The sequence below is a fragment of the Alosa pseudoharengus genome, unplaced genomic scaffold (genome assembly GCF_046254945.1).
Source record: "Alosa pseudoharengus isolate Yale_2024_CS ecotype anadromous, Long Island Sound unplaced genomic scaffold, YU_APseudo_1.1 YU_APseudo_1.1_scf_13, whole genome shotgun sequence".
NCBI lineage: Eukaryota > Metazoa > Chordata > Actinopteri > Clupeiformes > Clupeidae > Alosa > Alosa pseudoharengus.
Window position 1 is genome coordinate 19,344,028 of NW_027468598.1, and position 21,652 is coordinate 19,365,679.

Below are 21,652 nucleotides of genomic sequence, written 5' to 3' on the forward strand. Positions count from 1 at the left end.
TGTAGATCTATTGGTGTTATAGATATATCACACCAGCGTTAAGTATCTTCAGATATATTCTGTGTGTTCATGATTGTTTTGCTATTGATTTAGTCGCTATAATGCCAGAGCAAAGTATTTTTTTTTAATTATTTGTTTGCAAAATTGTGTATACAGTATGGTTATGATTCTGAGGTGGCTAGAAGAGAAAGCATCAACGTGTGAGTTTGTTTGATTACAATGTCTATGGATAATTTTCCTTGTGGGTAAACAAACTAGGCTGACTGTCAGAGGCCTACAACGTAGCACAGCAGGGAACTAAGTGTTCCGTACGCACATCTGCAGGGCTTTGACCTCTTCATTTCTCCCTCACTCAACCGCTCTGTACTTGTTTTCTTTCCATCCACTGCTGTGTTGTATGTTTTATGGCCATTGGACAGGAGTTTTGGATTCTGACTGCCGTGATTGAGTACCATGGTGTGTTTTTGGGAAGGAGAAGGTTTGGTTGTAAATACCATTGCAGTATGGACTTGTAATGTGGACAAGATGTCCATTCCCACTGCAGCAGATCACCAACAAAAGTAACAAAAGTAAAAGTAGAAAAAGCGTTTAAACATCTCTTATGTAGCCAGACTTGTCTCACTCTTGCTGATGATGAAGATGAGGCACAGCAGTACTTTTTTTTATATAAAATGGAGAACATGGTCAGGGCTTGCTAGCTATAACGACAGCAGTTAGCTTGACAGCAGCAGCTAAACTGGGTGAGAAAATGACAGCATGTCTTCACAGCTAGCATGTTTATCATATGCAGAGAGAACATCACATCTCAGGCATCTCAGTGGATTCAACTCACAGTGTCGGAGGGAGGGAGAGAAACATTTCCACACATCCGCATGCTCTAGTTTAGCTTTCATCACATCAACAGAAATAACCTTGTAGCTTATCTCACAGTGAGATTCACATCTCTAGTTCCTCACAGAATGTCTCATCTGGGAAAAAACATACTGTATGGAAATTAAACTTCACCGGAGTGAGTATCACTGTATTACAGTCATTTTCTGCTTCCCTATGACATCCCTATGAAGTGTTTATCATTAACTGAAGTATGATAAGGACTGTATCAAACGGACCTTTCCTCTTCATGGTCTAGTGGAGCCATGTAGATTCCGTTCACACTTAATTGATAGCAGCATGGAGTCTTCACAGTGCGCTGTGCGAGAGGCCGCTAAAATGCAGCAATTAAGACTGAACTTTTTCCAACTTTGCGTTGCCATGGAAACAAAGCCCGCAAATGACAGATTTTCAGCCAGGCCATGCAGGTTGCTTCCGTTGCAGCACTTTAGTAGTAGGTATGCACATTTAAAAGTGAGTGCAAGTACAGTGTGCCCTTGCAGGTATGTTTCAAGGAACATATATGTGACACTTGCATCTGTCATAACTCATGTGTGGGGCGATGAAAGCGGAACCGTCATCTAGTATGCTGCTGCTGACTTAAGACTTTTGCCTGCAGACTTGGTAATTAAACCTGGTTCTTATTGGCACATTTGCCATTTTTATCCAACACCAGTAGGGGTGTCGTTAGCAACATTACACTACACCACAATATGACGTTAGAGTCCAATACTGTTTGGGCTCCTATCTGAGATTTGTCGTTAGCAACATTACACTACACCACAATATGACGTTAGAGTCCAATACTGTTTGGGCTCCCATCTGAGATTTTAGTTGGTTAATGGTTCAGGGAGTTTTCAGGGGGTACTTTAAGACCATGTCTATTGTTAATTGCTCTATATGGATGAATAAAATTTGATTAAATTGAATGGAGAATATTTAGTTAAATGTATGTATCACAACTTTTGCGATGACATGCATGACCATGAATACCGTTAACACATGAACTTAAAATCAATATGTGTTTTATTTATAGGCATGCATATGGTTGTATCTATTATTGATTCATTGACTTGATGAGTTGACCAATTTGCATCCACTTTAATTTACATTATAAAATGTTTAGAACAACTGAAACGGCTTATAGAATTCAGCATTTTAACAGTATTTTGAAACACTGTCTGAAATCAAAGCTATATAGTTATACATAGCTATACAGACATATCTGGTTTATTTTCTTACTAATAAGCACACTACATTTCCAATTACAGAGGAGTATTATGAAGAAATTCTATGAAGAGCTTGAATTGACATTAATACCTGCAAAGAGGTTAATGAGAGAGCAATCTGTAGTTTTCTTACAGTAGCTACTGGAGCCAGTTGTTTAAATCTAATCCTTTTGCATAGACATTATCAGGAAATCATAGAAGTCCTATCATTCGATCATCGGAAATTCATGGCCTGACAATAAGGAAGAAATTACGCAAATAAACTTTAACAGGGTTACATGTGGGCAAAGTCATATTCCATGGCTGCCATGTCACAAAGCAGCTCCAAGAGAGTACTAATTGAATTTGCCTCTGAGATCAAACTCTTTCTGCACCCATTTTGATTGAGTCTAATGGGGATCCTTATTTCAGGCATGCTGTTGTGCAAAAGGGCGGAGCCCAGCGGGGGCAGCAAAGTACAGGGTTTGTGGAAAGTTCACAGTAGCTATTGCTCTGAATGGTTGACACCTTGAAGAGTACATTCTCTGATATTCTGACCACGTTCATTAGTTTTTGCATTGCTCCCTCAGACCATTGTTCCTGTGACAATACATTTCTTACGACGACTGGCATTTGGGCATCCTGGCCATCTTATCTCCATACTCACAAATGCAAGTTTACACCATTCCCTGAGACAATAAAAGCACAACCTTCCAGGTTTGCCTCCTCAAAAGGTTGTGCCATTTCCAGTGGTGTATCCCATATCCACCTGTGCCCTTCAAATCACTTTCAATTTGTTCTTCCCCTCCAGCCAAGTTCCATTTAATCCACAGGGGGAGTTTTCTGATCCTTTCTGCAGCTTCCTCAAGAGCGGGTCAGTTTCTCTTTCTCCCTCATAGCTCCTTTCATCCCATCATCATCCTCCTCTGCTTCCTGTGCCTCCTCCTCTCTGCTCATCCGTTTGTTCTTCTCTCTCTCCTCCTGGCTAGGCTGTCTCTCTTCTTCTCCCTCTGCGTCGTCCTCCTCTTCCTCCTCCACCTCCTTCTGTTCTTCCCCACCTTTTTCATCTGTCTTCTCCCTGTCCAACTCGTCCGCCTCTTCAGACAGCGAGTAAATGCTACTTTGGCTAGGGCACTGGGTACGCTTCTTGCTTTGACTCTTCTGGAACAGTCCAAAGTTGGAGATGTCCTTGGGGAAGTCTTTTCTGGACGTGCGCTCTCGGGAGGAAGACGAGGAAGTTGGCCCACAGGCTGCCGAGCACAGGGCCTCGGAAGACGAGCACGCCTCGGAAGACGAGCACGCCTCGTTCCGCAGGGGATTAGCCGTGCCGTTAGCCAGGTTGCTAATGGGTTCTCCTGCATCCATGCCATGGTGGTGCTGCAGAATAGTGGTGACTTTGTACAGGTTGAGCTTGGCTGTCGGGGAGCTGGGGCCCAGCGTGGCAGGGGGCAAGGCGTAGGGAAGCAGGTGGTCAGGATGGCTGTAGCCGCAGGCGGCCTCTCGGGGGCTCAGGGCTGGCACGCAGCTCCGATTGCCCTTCATCATGCCCAGCACCTCATAGCGAAAGCTGGAGATGTCCTGCTTCAGCTCCTAAGAAGAACACAGTGAGTTGATCGGTAGAGGCTCCTTCCCTGAAGAAAGCTACACGCCTAATAGTTTAGTTAAAGGCTGAAGGTTTGCATAGTAATGTTTAAAGGTTAAATGTTTAAATTCAGGTGTTTCCAGTATTTTAATGGAAGATTATTATCTGCTGACAGGCCATAACCAAAATAGGCAGAAGTGTTCTTCACCAGAAGGTTCTTTGTAGTAGCTTCAATTGTTCATCTATGGAGACAAGACGGTTCTACACTCCATCACTTATACTAAATGTATTTTAAATACATTTTGTTAATGTCTGTGCAAGATAATGTATTAAGTAAGGAATAATGAATGACACAGTGCTCAAGTAGCAGAAGTTAATGCACATTCGAGGTGATATGCAGGTCAAAGATAAGGCCAGCATGTGAAGCTTGAAGTGCAGGAACTTCTGCTACCTGAAAAATGTTAAGTTCATTATCCCGCTTATACCACTGTTGCCACATTTGTGTTATGTTAATTTGCTGATATAATGTCCAATTTTTGTATATAAAATTGACTGTAGAACTACTTCTTTCTGCCGCACAGAAACCTTTCTCAACCTACAACGCAAACTGTCGTTACTAGTTATGAATGGAGAGTTGTTATGACCAAAGCCAAGTCATTAATTCCATATCTCTCATTACCAAGCTAGCATATGCCATGATTCTTCTGAGCCATAGTCACGTGCTAAAAGCTATTTCAGACATATAATGTTGCTATTCTCTGTACTTCCGCCAGATCGCTAATTTGTAACTTTGTCACAACAGGACAATTCATTTTAACTCAACAAATTTGCCGACTTTGTGTCAAATGTAATACAATCCAAAACATTAACTACTTCATAGCTGTGTAAATATATAGTTTAGTTTATGAACATTCTAAAACACACACTTTAACAAAGCAGGTAAAAGCAGTGGTATAACTAGTGTTACTTTTTATATTAACATATTCTTAAATGAGTCACGTTAGACAGAAGGTGAGCTCACCTTAAAGTTTTCCTCCGTGAGGCCTTCTTCTGTCTTTGCGTCTCTGATCATGGCTGCCACATACCGCTTCACCAAGCTTCTTAAGACTTCCTGCGATGAGTACAGAGGTCATTGTGTTCACGTTACCATTTATGGTTTGTCAAGGCACATTCTTTTCCTTGCCAACTAGGTACTTAGAGGAAAAGATCTTGACATCATTACCTGATACTGGTGCTTTATTCGAACATTTTCTGCAGCTTTCCGCTGAAGAGAAATGCAACAAACTTAGAAGTTAAGTTCAGTAAATGTAATAAGACAGGCATGACTCTGCATTCTGTTCTCCTTTTAAAGACTGAGAAAACAAAAAGCCCTGACAAATACTAAACATTGCTGTGGTATTCTGACTACAAAAGAATTTCATTAATTAGGATTCAGTTTAAGAAAGAATGTGACCATGTCAAAGCAGTTCCCCATAATACATGTGGTGATTGTATTAACTGATTCGTTTTTGTTGTTACCTAACTGGTCCATGCAACCATGAAATCAAGGAGAAAATGGTTTGTTATAGAGAAAATGGTTGTTCATAGCCTCACCCCCAAGGATCCAAATGTCTCTGTCAGTTTATCCCTCTTCTTGAAGATGTTCCGCCTGATCCACTGGATGAAGTACCAGGCAGATTTGGGGCTGGGGATGATGTTGAAGGGGGGAGGCAACGTGCCCCCCTCTTCAAAGTAGCTCATCCACAGCTTGGTTCGAGCAAATTTCCACTCAATGTCGGCATGATCCTACAGCAAAAGGCACGGCAGGCTTAAGAATCAGACATAACCACATCCTACAGGTGAACTGAGCTAAGAAGAGATTAAAGAAAGCACTGCTTAAGCAAGAACTTCCATTTTGATGCTGACAGGGATCTAGATTTATTGTTAATTTTAGCCTGTGATATTCATCCACCTCACCCTCAATGCAGAAATACAATTACATTGATTATAATGAATTCTAATGAAATCTCTTGCTAGCCTTGAACAAAGTAAAATGACATCTATAGCCTCTAAATGATTCAGATGGAGTGCATATGTGCATACACATAATACACATTATACAGGGTATAATGATCAAGTGGTTTAACTCACGGCAATGTGCTGGTAGGAGTTGTTCATCATCGCAATGAGCATGTTGAGTAACACCACCAACGAGATGATATTGTATGTGCCAAACATGGTGGCCCCCACGAACTCCGTGAACACATGGTCTGGTTGGACGTTGGTGACATACAAGCTGATCAAACCAAATATGGACCAGAACAGAGACTGGAGAGTCTCGAAGAGCCTAGGAGAGATGACCAATAAACTGTCAAGATCAGTCCCCCCTCATCTGCTTCAGTTGTTTGGAGGTCCTCAAGTTCAAGATGTTGCCCACATGCAGCCATTGACAGCTTCACTGTATATCATATGATCTGTCTCTGAACAGCTTTCATCAATATGTTAACACTACTGCAGTGGTTGTTGCTATTCGCTGTGAATTCTTGTGTGTATGTACCAGCTGTCAGACAGTGAGGCCAAAGATGAATTTCCACGTGAGTGGACAAAAAAGATTATTCACTGCGCTTCATATTTCTTCCTCTATCATCCCAACAACCTTGTATTAAATAATTTCTTGTGATGCATGGATGCCCGTATGTTTTATATATATATATAAAAACAAGGCTTGAGTATGGCTTCCTTTCTTATTCTGTGTCAGCTGTTCTTATTTTCCACTTTACTCAACACATCCAAACACGTAACATGTTTTGCAATGTCTGCTGAAGGTTAGCACACATCTCCAAAAATCTGGAAAACATAAATCACTCCCAGCCCCCATGTGATGGAACCGTGCTCTGGGCCTGCAGACTCACGTGGAGAAGGCGTTGTTTTGCCGCTCGCAGCGGATGCCCTTGCAGCCCTCGTAGCCGTCCTTGAACTCGTAGTAGAAGTAGAGCTGATTGAGGCCGTTGGCGAAGGCCAGCAGGACGAGGCAGTAGATGAAGAGGAACTTGAGGATGTCCAGCAGCATGCGGCCGAGCGAGATCTGCAGCGGGCCCAGGTGCGAGTTGGCCGTGAAGAGCGAGATGAGACGCAGCGAGCTGAAGATGTTGGCGATGGCGAACAGGGCCTCGGCCACCAGGGTGGGGTGCCACATCTCCCATTTGCCTCGCTCCTTAATGCCACTGTACTGTGGGAGGGATTGCAGGGTAAAGAGAGGAAGGAAGGAAGGATGGAGGGACGGCATCAACAAAAGTTGACCTTTTGAGCCCTAGGCTGTTTTCAGGGTAATTTTACTACCTTTATCTTGGAAGTTTGTAAGGGCCAGCTTTACAGCTTTTTTTATCTTGATTTTTGTCAAGACTGTCTGGGCTACCCATACTTGGGAAAGTATGATGTGAAGACACTTGCATATGTCTTTATATCAAGGAGAAATAATGTGCATCTCATGAATGTTTTCATGTGTTTGCATTCCTGTCACCAGGACGCAGGCCAGTAGAAATATCTATTCATGTTTGTGTAGATGGGATTGTCTGGAATCTGGCAATATAAGAATCATGATGGTGGGATACTCTATGGCTTAGCAATTTACAAACATATATGTACTGACATGACATTTTATATATTATGAATTGTTTTATTCACTGAAGTCTTGTCACTGAACCATTGGATGAAGACATACTGCTCTGCCTCTGTGACCTGTAAGCTGTGCTTGCATATGTGCAGATGTCATGTAGCCAAAATCAAAGTTGATCTGTGCATGCCATGACCAACTTTTGATTCTTTGACATGGAAAGGAAGTTCAATATTTAGAATGAGTGCTCTGGAATTTGTTATTGTACAGAGGAATGCTTTATATCAACGTATTTGGTAAGGTCTGTTGTTTAATCTGATATGGTTTGCCATGCGTCGAGTGAAGAGTTTGTGAGATATTCTACCAAGAGTAATGGGTGTACAGAGCTGTGTGCAGAATGTACATATGATTCAATTTAATGTAAATTCATCGTTAATTTTCTCGCAAACCGCTTATCACAGCACAGTAAGGAAAGCCTAGGTTCTGCTCTTACACATGATATGTGTGTGCTATCTTTATGACCAGTACTCCGCGAGCAATTCAACAGAGAAGGAGGGGTGTGAATTTGGACGCAATTGGCATCCATCGGCCACTAAGGGTTAAAGAAAGAAAGATAGAAAGACAGACAAGTATTAACAAGTATTAACAAGGACTATATGACGAGACAATTTTGCAACAAATTATATAAAAAAATAAATTTCATACAGTATTGCTTATTTGATTCCCCTCAAAAGTGCACTTGAACCTTGATAATTAGCTGATGAACTGCTGATAACCCATGGAGGCGACATACTTCATGATTTCTTTCAGATGCTTAAATATAAAACAGCCTTTTCATCTTCAGAAAATATTAATTTGAAGTTTTTCACTTGCAAATTCCTTGCACTGCACACCAGTAGGTGTGTATGTTCCAGCACACTGCAATGAACTCGTAACATCCTCCTTACCCTCACATAGGCCACAATCTTCAGAGATATGGTTGCCAAGTAGAGGGAGTTCATAACAAAGTCCATGAGGTTCCACCAGTCGTGAATGTAGTCATGAAAGCCCCCATCCCACATCTGCTTTATCTCTGTCCATATGAAACCTGGAGGAAGACAAGACAGAGTGATGAGAAACATACCATCAGCCATGTACTTCTATGCGTGATCAAAGGCTAGATGTTTAGTGACTGGTGGCATTGGGATGTTAGGAGAAGGAAGGAGGGAGTAGAGGGCACCACATGCACAGAGGACTCTTAAGCCAGATCATTTATTTCGGCTGGAGCCAGGTGTGTTGTAGCCGCCGCTATTGATAATGTAATTAGTGTCTACACGGACATGGATGCGCGTGTCAAAATTGTTATTATTGGGCAAACAAGATATTCAGTTTTGGAGTGAACATGTAAGGAGCAGAATATAAAAGAATTACAGAATTACAACAGCTGACGCTCCACCGGAAATAAATGAGCTGGTTTAAGACCTTTCTGTGTACATGGTCCATTCTCATTGAGAAGCTTCATTTAAAAAGAATTATGTATTTACCGGTACTTGACTACATACAAGTGACAGGAAGCCGTTGGTGGTAATGGACTTTACCACCCTGTATGCATATCTAACATGTCAACATAATAAACCAAAAAACCTGTCTGGTCAAGGTAGAACACTAAAACACTCACTTTCACTTCATGAAAGATGACAATTTCTCCTAAGAAACACTTTTCTGTGAGAGTGATTTGGACTAAACAATTAATAAACAATTCCTCTTCTCATTCTTAGTGAGGGTGAAGACACACAAAGTTATATAGGACAATCTCCTTAATATAAGTAGTTTACTAAAAGAACACTGTCTCCCATTTAAACACTTACCCACAACCCACGGCAGGATCATCCACTCCACCGTTGTGGGCACCGGGCCCTGTCGGTTGGGGTCAGTGTAGGAGACGATACGCTGGGAGGCAAGGAGCAGGAGGAAGAGGAAGGTGAGGTAGGATGCCGTGTGGCAAATGAACTTGATAAAGGGCTTGCGGATGAAGAGGCCATAGCGGCTCTTGGGCGCCACCAGGTAGCAGATGGAGAAGAGCGGGAAGAGGAGGCCGATGAATATGCTGGTCAGGAACTTGCCCGCCCAGTGGCGCCGCCGCCAGCCGGGGAACTCGTCGTACCAGCGTGATGCCAACAGCTGCTGGCAGTTAGGCTGGGCCACAAACTAAGGAGGGAGAGAGATTAGAGTGAGAGATGATATATTGCAATGCACTGCTTTATTGTTCTTTATTCTTTGGCAAGATGCTTATTTCTTAGGCAATCATGCTGGTAAAGCTTTTAACTATGAACTTTCGAATTAATTTAATAATAATTTAATAAGGGAGAGAGAGAGAAAGAGAGAGAGAGAGAGAGAGAGGGTGGAGTAGCAGATGAACAGAGTGAATGGAAGTGGAAGAGGAATGAGAAAGAGGAAATGGGAAATAGAGGGGGAATGGAAATTTAATAGAAACTCAGTCAATGGTCTGGTGAGAAAAATGAGGAGAGCAATCAGGGCTGGGAAGATACAGGGAAAGGAGAACTACAGTAGGAAAGGATTAGACAAAATGAGTTTATATATGAGTTGTGTATATATATATATATGTATATATATAAATGCAGACAAAAAAACACCCACCCCCCTTTAAAATAGTGACCAATAAAACAGTCCAGCCCAGAAGCACTCTCATTACGAGTCATGTGGCAGGGGACAAACAGAGGCTGATTGTGTGCCTTTTATGCCACGAGCCTCAAGTGCTTATTTAAGGCCAAGCATCTGATTGATTACAGGCATTCAGTGAAACATACTCAGAGTCACATCGGCCATCGCCAGGGCAGGGAAAAGCAGGCAAGCCAGTCAATAGGCAGAGCAGTCCGACTTATTGGCCTCCTGATGGAGTCTGCGCCTCTTTAAGCTGTTAGTTATGGGCATCAGCCGCTCACACAGGCCCCCCAGTTGTGTCTCATCTGCTGTGGACTTCTGAGCACAAATGTGGGGACAGTGGGGAGATATGGGTGCGCCACACCATTAGTGGCAAATAAGTCAAAGTGACAAAGTGGCGGTTGAGGGAGTAGGGAATCGTATTACTTGCCTTGCACGTGCAAGTCTTTGGGGAGCTGGAAATGTCCTCCTGTCGGCCCATCTGTTTCCTGAAATAGCCATTTTGGCAAGAAATTCAACCGGTACCTAAAAGGCCACTACTGGGAAACCTGTGAGTGTTTCTCTGATAAGGGAGGTGCAATGAAGAGAGAAAGGGAAAGAAAAATACCCTTTGCAAGGAAGAGAGAATATGATGGTTCTCAATAAATGCATGCCCCCCACTCTCTCTCTCTCTCTCTGTATTCTTCACTTTGTCTCCCTGCGGGATTCGCCTGACACAGGGAGGAAATCAATCCCCACCCTTTGCAAACCAAATTATGCACAAATGCATCCTCATTTCCGCAGGGGCAACGGTCGGCGGGCAATGATGTCAGTGCCAAGACAACTTTAAGTGTTCCTCATCAGGCAGAGATAACAGCATCTCATGTGGATGGCTGTTTTTTCGCCACTAACACTGGGAATTTGGCCAGGAAGTCATGGCACAAACAATTAGCCGGTGACTTTCGAGAAGTGTGACTTTAATCTGAGAAATAAAGGTGATTAACGACTTCATGCTGCACCATGAAGGGGCCTCTTCTACATGGGGGTAGTGGTGAGGTGGTGGTTGTGGTTTCTGCGAGGGCTGACATTTCTGTTCAGCTACTTGAGATCATCACAGCTTTACATGATAGTCATCATGTCTCCATTCACAAGACATCTGACTGCAACACACCAATGTCTTAAGGAAAGCTTTAACGTTATACTACAAGTCTTCTCAAAAACCTTGTAAAACTGTAATTATGTAGCTAAATACATGATATTGCAAGATATTTACACACAGACACTCAAGAAGTCCTTTACATGCTTTGATTAAGTTCTACAAAGACAATAATGGAAAATTGGTCTTTCAAAATGTGACCAAATAAAACAATTTAATACAGAACAGCTATTGATGGAGGTAAGACATTTACACATGTGGGCTCCTTATTTTACACACTGAAAACACCAGCACACACACTGTAACTGCTTTGAACAGGAGCAGCAGCCTCTAATTTCGTAGCAGGTCTGAACAGTTGGAGATGCTCATCTTCTGTGCTGGTGATCTCATTAATAGAGAGAGAGAGATGGAATGGGCGATGACGGGCTTTCAACCAGAGCCAGGCCAATCTGATCTCATCCGCACACCTCCAAACCCCTTATCCTCCCCTACGCCATCTTCACTTTAATTGAGGTCATAATCTTCCTGGCTCATCGGTGTTCTAAGAGCTGAGGAAAAGAGGTCTGTTTGCTCTCTAGATGAAAGGCGTTTTTTTGGGGTTAGGCTGTGACCTTTGGTGACCGTGAGTAGAAATAATTGGAAGTATTTGATCTTGTTCTCTCTATAATAATAATAATAATAAAAAACGTGTGTGACTGATCACTAAGCTGGGCACTGTGTGTGTGTATGTGTGTGTGTGTGTGTGTGTGTGTGTGTGTTGTATGGATCTACATGCATGTGTGGGCTGGGGAGACTTCTTTTTCATAGCCATTAAGCATGGGACTTCAAATATGAGATGTAGGAAGATGCAAAGATGAGTCACTGCTTTGATATTACAGACGATAACTACTTGTTCAAGATGATGAGGGTGTATATAATTTAAAGAAAATACAATCATAAATAAAGCATCTAGTGTTAACCGAACTGAGGTGCTTCAAATCATTACTGTGAGGATTGGACAATACCATGTCATCATTACAATTTTCACAAACCCTAATCTTTATAAAAAAATATGTGTTGTGGTGACAGTGCATGAAGTCAGTGGGCTGCCTAAATTAGTATGGACACTCGCCATGTGGCTGTCACTCTCCATATATCAGGGCATCAGTGGAATCATTTCAATATGACACTCGCAATTCCAATTAATTAAAATGAATTGAACATCCAAATATAGGTCTGACCCATCATGAACAGAAAACTCACACACCATTAGGATTACGCGAAGTGACGAGTTCAGGCAGATGATGAATGTATAATTCTCTAAATTCACTGATCAAGCAGACAAAAGCAATTGAATGCCTAACCAAACCAGATAATGCCACAAGTGGACATAGATTTAACGTATGGTATCACATAATATTAATCTGTTGGGATGTCTGAACTAAAACATTTACAACACAATATCCTATGTTGATTTTAAATTAGATCACTATAAACTCATGTCTCACACCAAGCCACTAAAATCTCTTGGTTTCAAAAACACACAAGCTCTGTATGATATTGTTTACTCTGTGAACCAATTAGTAAAATCCAGTGTGCTCTGCTGAGGCATGTAATGACTTTTTTTGTCAGTGAAGGAAATGATAGCACAGCTCTGCCTGGCTCATCCACACTCGGCTAGCCTTTGAATTAAATCTGTGTTAGTCAACGGTGACACGGCTGGCTGCTCCTGGCGGCTCACCATCTCTGTGGATCTGATCAGAGGACATGTAAGCGATACAGATGTAAAATGAGACACTTGGATAATAATCCATCGCCGAGGAGCTCGGCAAAGGAGAAGGGCTTCATTTACGCCGGTAACGCGATAGAGGCAGATAGACGCAGTGCGGGTGCGGGGGACCAGCTTAAGTCGACCCAGTGGGCGTTAAGGCACTCGAAAGAAACGAGTGTCTAAATATGGCTGACGCCACAGGGGAGGCTAGGTGACATCCGTGGCATGACAGCACCCTAAGCAAGAGGTGCAGTTCAGCAAAATGCAGCCATGAATGTCTTTGGTTGAATAACACCCTAAGATAGTTCAATTCTACCTTCCTTCCACTTCATTGTCTAAATACACTTGGATCAGGGAGCAAAAGTGTCATAAAATAGAAGATCTGGACCTAGGGTGACCACCGCCATGACACTGAAAATGAGGACACTTGTGCCCAAAAGTTAGGACAAAGGTCCAAAAGTGAGGACACATACGGAATCAGAGTAACATATGGGGAATAACCAACCGAATAACATTAGAAAATAACCCACGTTTCAAATACGAGAAAATAGTTCCCAGCCACCCTATCTGGACCACAGAAATCTAATATTGGCAAAATGTCTTGATAGTAACAGATCGGTACATCTATTCAAACCAGTATACAACAAAATGAGTACATCCCTGTGCAATATCACTTTATCACTGTACTCTAGGGTCTATTTTGTCTTTTGTGAGGCTCTACTTTCAAACGGGAAACAGTTTAGCTTTATTGATAACGGCTGTATTTCAGGGCATTACGGGCCCTCTTACGAACCTTTGCTCTATGGTCCTATATTTGGTACCTCAAAAGAATCATACTTCCACTGAATTAAAAAATCTTGTACTTATTGTGTATGAAATGTGCCACATAAATAAACTTGTCTTGCCCAACACCTTGCACTCTTGCGAGCCCATATTATCCCACTCCCACCTCTGTGTTTAACTGCTGGGGCGATGCATTTACTGGTAGGCTGGTTCACACCAAAAACATGCTGGATCCCATCTGAGTCAAACAAATTCATCTGAGTTTCATCTGACAAAAGACTGTGCCAAAACATTTTTCTGGCCTCCTCAACAGTTTTAATCTTCCAATTCTGTGTTGATTGAATTCACCATGTGTGGCATGAACCTGGCCAGGACTACCACGGTAAAAGCAGTAAAGTTGGAAGTGTAATGAATGAGGCTGCCTGAGTGCAAAAAGCTGTTGGGGTGATGACAGTTATAGATGGCACTGTGAATACGGTATCTGTGAGTATAACAAAATCCAGGCTGACAGGATGAGTCCTGGTTTCCAGAAGCTTGGCAGAAGAGAAATATTCCATCCCGATAATGATCCAAAGCACGCTGCCAACACCACACAAGAGTTTCTACAGAAGTCAAATATGTCACGCGACTTGAATCAAATAGAACACTTCTGGGCTATCTTAGAAACAGATATAGTGACATAGTGTCAGATGGCAGATCAGCTCCAGAAATGTGGGCAACGTTGGTATTTCATGTGCCGAGAAGGATTGAGTCTCTTATCAAAAATAAATATTCAAAGTATTGAAAAATAATAGAATCTCAGTAATGAAAGAGGTGCTGTGAAAGGTGACAGTTTAAAAATGTTTAGACATGTAAAACGTGTAATATTTATGTGATATTACACAGGGATGTACTCACTTCTGCTGTATCCTACAAGATGAGTAAGATGTAGCCGTTTTGTAACAGGTAACACTTTACTTGACAGTATCGACATAAGAGTGACATGACGTCATGAACACATGACACTGCCATGACACATGAAACCTAACACTAACCCTAATTGTAACCTCTAACCCTAATCCTAATCCCAACCCTAACCCTAACCATAACTCTAAACCTAACCCTAACCCTAACCCTAACTTGTTATGACAAAAACCGAATATCACATAATAACAGAAGAGTTATGTCATAAACATTTATGACTTGTTCATAACACGTTCATGACAGTGTCATGTCACTCTTATGTCGACACTGTCAAGTAAAGTGTAACCTTATAACTGGGTTGTTAGGACTGTAAGGTAGTGTAACTATACCACTATACACACCTCTTTCTGACGGTACTTGATGGCCAGCTTGAGACGCGCCAGTTCATTGTGGTTGCCATCCTGTAGCATGTTGATGTCATCGCGGAAGTTGAGGATGAGCTCCAACTCACGGGAGCTACGTGTCTGGTCCAGCAGGTCCTTGGCAAACTTCTTGCACTGGCGCGACAGCTCCTCATACTCTGCCTTGAACTCATTCTCCACCTTGCTGAGCTCCTGCAGCTCCCAGCTGAGCTGGAAGGCGGTGAGGAAAGGGTCCTCGCTGGACAGAGCGACGAGGGAGGGCGACGCCAGGGCCTTGTAGATGTTGAGGCGCGAGCGCGAGTGCCGCAGGCTGTCCACGTCTGAACTGGACACGCACTCCACGCAGTTGCAGCGCACCTCGTGTGGCTGCGGCACAGAGACACCCTTCTGGACGATCATCTTGATGATCTCATAGTTGTTGGTGTGCGCCGCCAGGATGATGGGGGTTATGTCCGGGGTGAAGTCGGAGAACTGCTTGTCCAGCAGCACCGGAGGGACCTCGGAATTAACACAACACAGAGGAATGTAAGCCTCCTTACACAAACATCAAAGGCATACATATGAGTGGTAGCTGGGTTGTCAACTTCAAACACATACACTAAGCCCCCCCAAAAAGAACATCGCCATCTTTCTCAAAAGTTGACATGAGCTCATCCATCTGGGTGAAGGTCTGGGGGCCTGTAAAAGTTCTGAGACCCTTCAGATGTTTGTGCGTGATCAAACACTGGCCATAACAAAGGGATCGACTCTGTTTACCTTGAATCAAGTCCAGGTGCCTGGTGCATTACAAAGCATGGTGGCAAGGCTTTGGTTATTATCACACTGCACATGGTAACGATCTTCAACAGCACTGATTGCTTTTCAACCGAATAAGATGCTTTTTACTGCAGCCTTTCATTTCTTGATCCACTTTAGAGTTTGCTATTTACACTATAACTGGTCAAACCTTGGGCATCTCTGCTGTTGCCATGGGTGTACTGTTTTGAGCAAATAATGTAGCTAATAATGTCTTCAATTTGAATAATTAACATACTTGAATGGTTCTCTATGCTTGAAATGTAGGTATGTGACCACGGAGATGATATCAGGTGTGTGTCTTGTGTATTCTTGAGTTCTGGGAATAACCAAATATAGAAGTCTTGCTGTAAGAAGTTGGATTGGTATAAACACTGACAAAACTGAGTAAAGAGGTGTACATATTCAACAATATTGAAGTGACATTGAAGTTCCACTGAGGTCCAAAATACAACACTGGAGATAACAGACACATGAGAATTCCAAGTTCTGCTTGGATTTCCTTTTATGATAACACAGTGAACACCACAGCAGACATTCAGTCAGTGTGTTGCAACACAGTTGCTACATGAGCCAGGAAGTTATGATTAAATGCATTATTCAGGAGAGGCAGGCAGTAGAGCACAGGTATAGGGAGCTGTGTGCATATGAGATTATGCAAGGAGGAGAGAGAGACAGGGGAAAAGGAGGAGGAGAGCAGGAGACAGAGAGAGTAACACTAGCTTTCTATTCAGTTCTCCTAACTGCATTTTGCAATAAAAAGGTGAAAACAAGCTGCTGCCTGTGTGCTTTCTGCAACTGCAAAGCTTTCTATGCTTGTTATGACAATGGATAGATAGGTTGAATGATGTGCAGATGATATCAAAGACAAATGCTTTTGGGAGAGCTTAAAACTTCCTAAAGCTTGAAGCTTAAAAATAACAGGCTGAAAACTAAAACCATTTAGTATAAACACACACACACACATTACAACGGTCATCCTTCAGGTTTAAATCCGAAAAAATGAAATTAACACGGTCCATTGACAAATGATTTTAGAGCAGTCACGTAGCGTTCAAAAATCTTTTACTTTTTTAGTGGAAGTATAGTGGAAATATATTTGTATTAATACATTTTGGTCAGTAAATTTTAATCTGCTACAACAAAATTCCCTGATATTCCATGACTTTGCACAAAAAATGATAAAATTCCCTGACTTTCCATGTCTGGAATAGACTTTCCAAAATTCCATGATATTCCAGAAATTCCATGACCCGTGGGAACCCTGTTCTTATGGATTGTTGAATAAGCTGTGTTGCTTCCTTTTCCACATAGTTTTCCTATCTTAAACTACATCCTGAATCTACACCAGCACAGTTCCTTTGGCTTAAGTGAAAGAAAATATCCCTATATATACTCCATTAAAAAAAAAAACCTGTAAACTCCTTTTCATATATGTCATTTTCCATATTGTACGGAACATTAATTAAAGTAATTAAAGAAGAGCAACGTTATAGGCAGTTTTCTCTGACTTGTTTATTTGAAGTTCCCTATTGGCGGTCTGCCATGCTTAGCCAGAGCACCTCTGCAGTCTCGGGGCAGAACACATTATTGTATAATTCACTCCGATGCACTGAGGTGGCAAACAAAACTACACATGGCAGGATTCCAAAGTACACAGACACAGACCAGCTCAACTTAAAGGAGAATTCCAGCGATTTCTCACATGGATCTCTGTTTCTCAAGGTCAACGAGCACTATCAGTACTATGGGGGCATGTTCATGAGCCAGCTCTAGCTGTTGGCTAAAGCAACTCGAGCTAGGTAGAACCGATTTTTTTTTCTCGTACCGACAGTACTCGATGACCTCGTGAAACAAAGATCTATGTGAAAAATCACCGGAATTCTCCTTTAACTCAGCGTCAATAACGGTGATTCAGAAGCCAATGTAAGTATACATGCATTCAGAAGCTTGTGATGTAAGTATATGTACACTAAAATCTAAGTATATAGATAAGTATATAGATAACATCTAAGTATATAGATTTGTATGTTCACATACCATTCTGATATTTTGTCCTTTCCTTTTTCTTTATTTCTGTCTTCAAAATGACTCATTTGGTGCCTGTCAGGAATCTCTTTGGAAATGTATGTATACAATTGCTTTCACATTTGAATAACCATCCAACTATATTTATATAACTTTCTTCAGTTCTTTTTACATGGCCCTGGCATTATTCACCGACTTCTTCTAACACAAGGTTCCACCAACTCAGCAACCAGCCACAGAAGACACTATCATGAGACTGATTGACAGAATAGACTACTGTACTGTGATTGAAAGTGCCAAAACCATGTTAGCTGTCAAACTGTGGCACGACCAGATGACCTGCGAAAAAATGTGTGCGACATCCTGTGGACCGACTCAGTGTCAGAGACAATCTGTGCAGCGACAGATTTACAGCAGGTGGAAGAAAAGTGGCAGAGACCCCCCCCCCTTCCACACACACACACACACACACACACACACACACACACACACACACACACACACACACACACACAGGAATACCCCTGTTGTGAAAACCTTTTGTGCATGTTCACCCATGTTTCCACTGCTGCATTGCAGAGGATATCAAAGTGAGTGACCTGCCTCAATGCTCTGTTAGATTTGTCTGTGATCTACAAGTGTGTGCGCTCAACTGATCATTTGCATTTCAAACAGGCAGTATAAACAGGATGTAAATACACAGGCCACTTGAGGCCCAGGGAGTGAGAACAGCCCCCACAAACTATCCCTTGTGCAAATACTAATTTACTAATGATCCAGAGTGCGTCTTAGTTGTTCAGAATCACCCCTGCAGTTTCAGAGAATCCATCACAAACCACCTACAGTTTAGACCAAGATTCAAATCTCAATGACACATTGTGGTGGTTTAGTAACGGGAAATGACCACAAGCCAGGGTTTCTGTTTAAGATAGACTGATAAACAGGGTTCAAATTGAGGAAGTGGTTGTCCAAGGGGACTTATGAGTAATTCCCAGCATTGCCTGTGGCATTTGAAAAAAGGTGGCCTGTATGGTTCACAGAGCACAGACTAAATCTAGAGCAGGTACAGAAATAAATAAAATTAATTTGAGGTATAGACTTTTTGAGGAGAAAGGATATCTTTGGAGAGCTAGGTTTGAACTGGGGAGAGGCATGAAATGTTTGACAGTGTCAGAGACTAATTTCCTGGTTTCACACACACAGCCCTTCAATCTCAATTCTTTCTTTCACACAGACATATTTCACATGCTTGCTGTTCTTGACTTTTTCCCGTAACTACAGAGACACCCATTTGCTCTGATCTCTGCTCTGAGTGTGTAAAAAATGAAGGAGACACTGTGTAACTTTCTTGTCAACATCAACTCTGCTACCAAAGAAATTCATGGAGGAAAAGCTTCAAATAAACAGAGATGCTCCCCCAGGTATATACCCAGTTCGCCAACATCCAGCACCATACCTGTTTCTCTCCGCTGGGCTTCTTGTGGTTAAGCAGCAGCTCCACAGCCCCCACCACCTCCTTGCGTATGGCGTGAAGCAGGGCATCACCAACGTAGACGTTGTAGCTGAGCAGGAGCTCGATGATCTCGAGGTTCTCATTCTCAATGGCTATGAGGAGAGCGGTGCGTCCCAGTGGATCGATGCAGTTGATGTTGATCTTGAAGTAGATCTCAGCCTCCTCCAGTGCTAGCTTGACGCTGGCATAGTCGCCCTTCTCCACCGCGCTCAGGTACGCCTTCTCCTGGGTCGAAAGCTCCGACTCAGCCCGGACTATCCGCAGTGGGATGCGGTCCCGGTATGAAGAGTTGTCCGTGCGACGGTAGTAGAGCTGAGACATGGTTGCTAGGCCATCTCACACAACTGGGGGTACACAGAGAGAGAGAGAGAGAGAGAGAGAGAGAGAGAGAGAGAATCTCCCTGACTGTAGAATCTGTACATTGGTACTAACTAACACAGACAAACGAGCAGGCTTTAAGATCATGAAGAAGACACTCATCACTGGTAGAGAGTGGAGTCCCCCCCCCCCCAACTCTTTAATACACCACTAATGGTATTACAGTGGAATAAAACATCAACCTGTGAGAGAAACAGCACCACTAAATCCACAGCAAAAAACATTGAGGTGCCTATAGGGAAAAGCTGGAAAGGATTGAAGTGATGCAATTTAAACCAAATTTAACCAAACTATAATTTAAGCATACAATAATGTGTAATTTACGGTGGTTATAGATGGTTACACATATGCATAACATCATTATCATGTTTGACTTAGAGCAGCTATACATGATAAATAAGAGGCATAAACCATTCACAATGCTAATAGGTCTTTAAATGGATGAGAGAACAAACAGTGTAAATATGACACATTCATGTAGGCTAATGAGCTACTGAGATACAAATGTAGGCTACAAACTAACTGGATTAGTATAGTCGGTGAAAAGGCGTACAGGGATTGGCCACTTTTAACAGCAATATCGAAAAATTACCATTTAAACTATAGAGATTAATTTCAGATTAGGTTAGCCTTTATTTGTCTGTTTCAAGGCACATTTGACAGAACATGTTTATGTCCCGGATATTCACCAACGTGCTGCTGCGCATGCATCAAACTTACCTGTTAGTTTCTTCCAGTCTTCTTGGCGAAGCATAAAATAATTCTACAATCCGACAGTCATTCCATATGAGACAAAATAACAGGTAGCGACCGAAGGACAGCTATACAAGGTAACCAGAATTGGTAAGACTTATTGTCGCTCCTCTAGACACTACCAGCACTCACACAACACAATTTCACCATGTCACGAGCAATGGCATTTAATTGTTTTCGCGCTCTTTCCATTAAGTGTTGGACGAAGTAACCATTTCTTCCCTTAGACTATGTTATATTGCGCAATAACTTTCACTGTGGTCAAGAGTAGTTCTCTCCTTTCTAGTATTTCCAAATTTGGTAACCTTGGTTAGAATGTAGCCTATCCGTCACAGTCCCTTTGCTTTCTGGAGATTACATATCTAACGATCGCTCTCCCATGGAAACCAACAACACGCACTAAAATGAAGAAATCTAAGTTGCAGACCGATTTCTCCGCATCTATAAAAGGTAGGCTAACTCCGCCGACATCGCTGACAGTTGCGCGTGTGTTGCAGTCAGTCAGAACCATATAATTTCTTCCCGTCACGAAACCATGATCAGGCGCATGGAGGTTGGGGAGGATTGAAAACAAGTTAAGAGAACTAATTCAGTTTGGACGGCATCGAACCTAGGTGGATGTAACGTAACAGTTATTTTTGACAAGTTCAATCACAGTTAGGCCAATGTGTTTTATTTACTTCAATTTTGTGCCTCCAACTTTCCCACCATAAATTGCTGTAATAAACTGGAAGTTTTTCTGCGCCCTGAATCGCGGGAGATTTGGATTTTTTTTAAAAAATGCAACACATTCATGCAACTTGAATACAACAATGGTGCATCTTTCTTCCTGAGCCTACCCTAAGCCAAGCTTTGTTCATTAGGCTACTGTAGCAAAGAGCTGTCAAAGAAACCTTGTGACACATTCTGTTCTGTCCCCTCTCTCTCTCTCTCTCTCTCTCTCTCTCTCTTACACTCTCTGTGACACACACAATCACAAACACACATTATGCACACACAAAATATCCCTCTACTTCTTGTTGCCTAGACGACCATTCCCACATGAAATGCACCAACCTGCTCCTCCTCTGGATGAACAATATGGGGGGCTCTGCGTCTGAGCAGGTGCCATGCAATCAAGACAACAGGTGGCCGAAATCACACAACTTCATAGGGGCTATGAAAAGAAGTCTTTCAGGGTTCCCCCTTCAATTTCACCTGAGGAAATAGTCTCTTAAAAACCTGCCTGCCCTTTGAAATGTGTTGTTAATGCAAAAAGAACCCTTCTGGTACTGTTATT

The 21,652-nt window shown here is 42.3% G+C and overlaps 1 protein-coding gene across 2 annotated transcripts; it reads right to left on the bottom strand.

Annotated features, from left to right (window-relative positions):
* Nucleotides 1-1,878: 1,878 nt before the first annotated feature.
* LOC143121794 (short transient receptor potential channel 4-like) lies at nt 1,879-21,105 on the bottom strand. 2 transcript variants are annotated; one of them, XM_076282389.1, is made up of 12 exons: nt 20,341-21,105; nt 19,186-19,586; nt 14,886-15,404; nt 9,100-9,439; nt 8,200-8,339; nt 7,746-7,844; nt 6,552-6,868; nt 5,791-5,986; nt 5,254-5,445; nt 4,883-4,924; nt 4,682-4,771; nt 1,879-3,668 (listed from the first exon to the last, which is right to left on the bottom strand). In XM_076282389.1, exons 2-12 carry the CDS (start codon nt 19,561-19,563, stop codon nt 2,943-2,945), a joined length of 3,039 nt encoding a protein of 1,012 aa, XP_076138504.1. In that variant the 5' UTR covers nt 19,564-19,586; nt 20,341-21,105; the 3' UTR covers nt 1,879-2,942. The 2 variants fall into 2 exon arrangements, with proteins under 2 accessions (XP_076138504.1, XP_076138505.1); XM_076282390.1 differs by lacking the exon at nt 7,746-7,844.
* Nucleotides 21,106-21,652: the final 547 nt, after the last annotated feature.

Coding starts and splice junctions, on each gene's coding strand:
- LOC143121794 (XM_076282389.1), bottom strand. CDS start 19,563: ATGTCTCAGCTCTACTACCGTCGCACGGACAACTCTTCATACCGGGAC. Junction 9,440..14,885: donor TCAAGTACCGTCAGAAAGAG/GTGTGTATAGTG, acceptor CTCCCTCCTTAG/TTTGTGGCCCAGCCTAACTG. Junction 4,925..5,253: donor AGACATTTGGATCCTTGGGG/GTGAGGCTATGA, acceptor ATTTCTCTTCAG/CGGAAAGCTGCAGAAAATGT.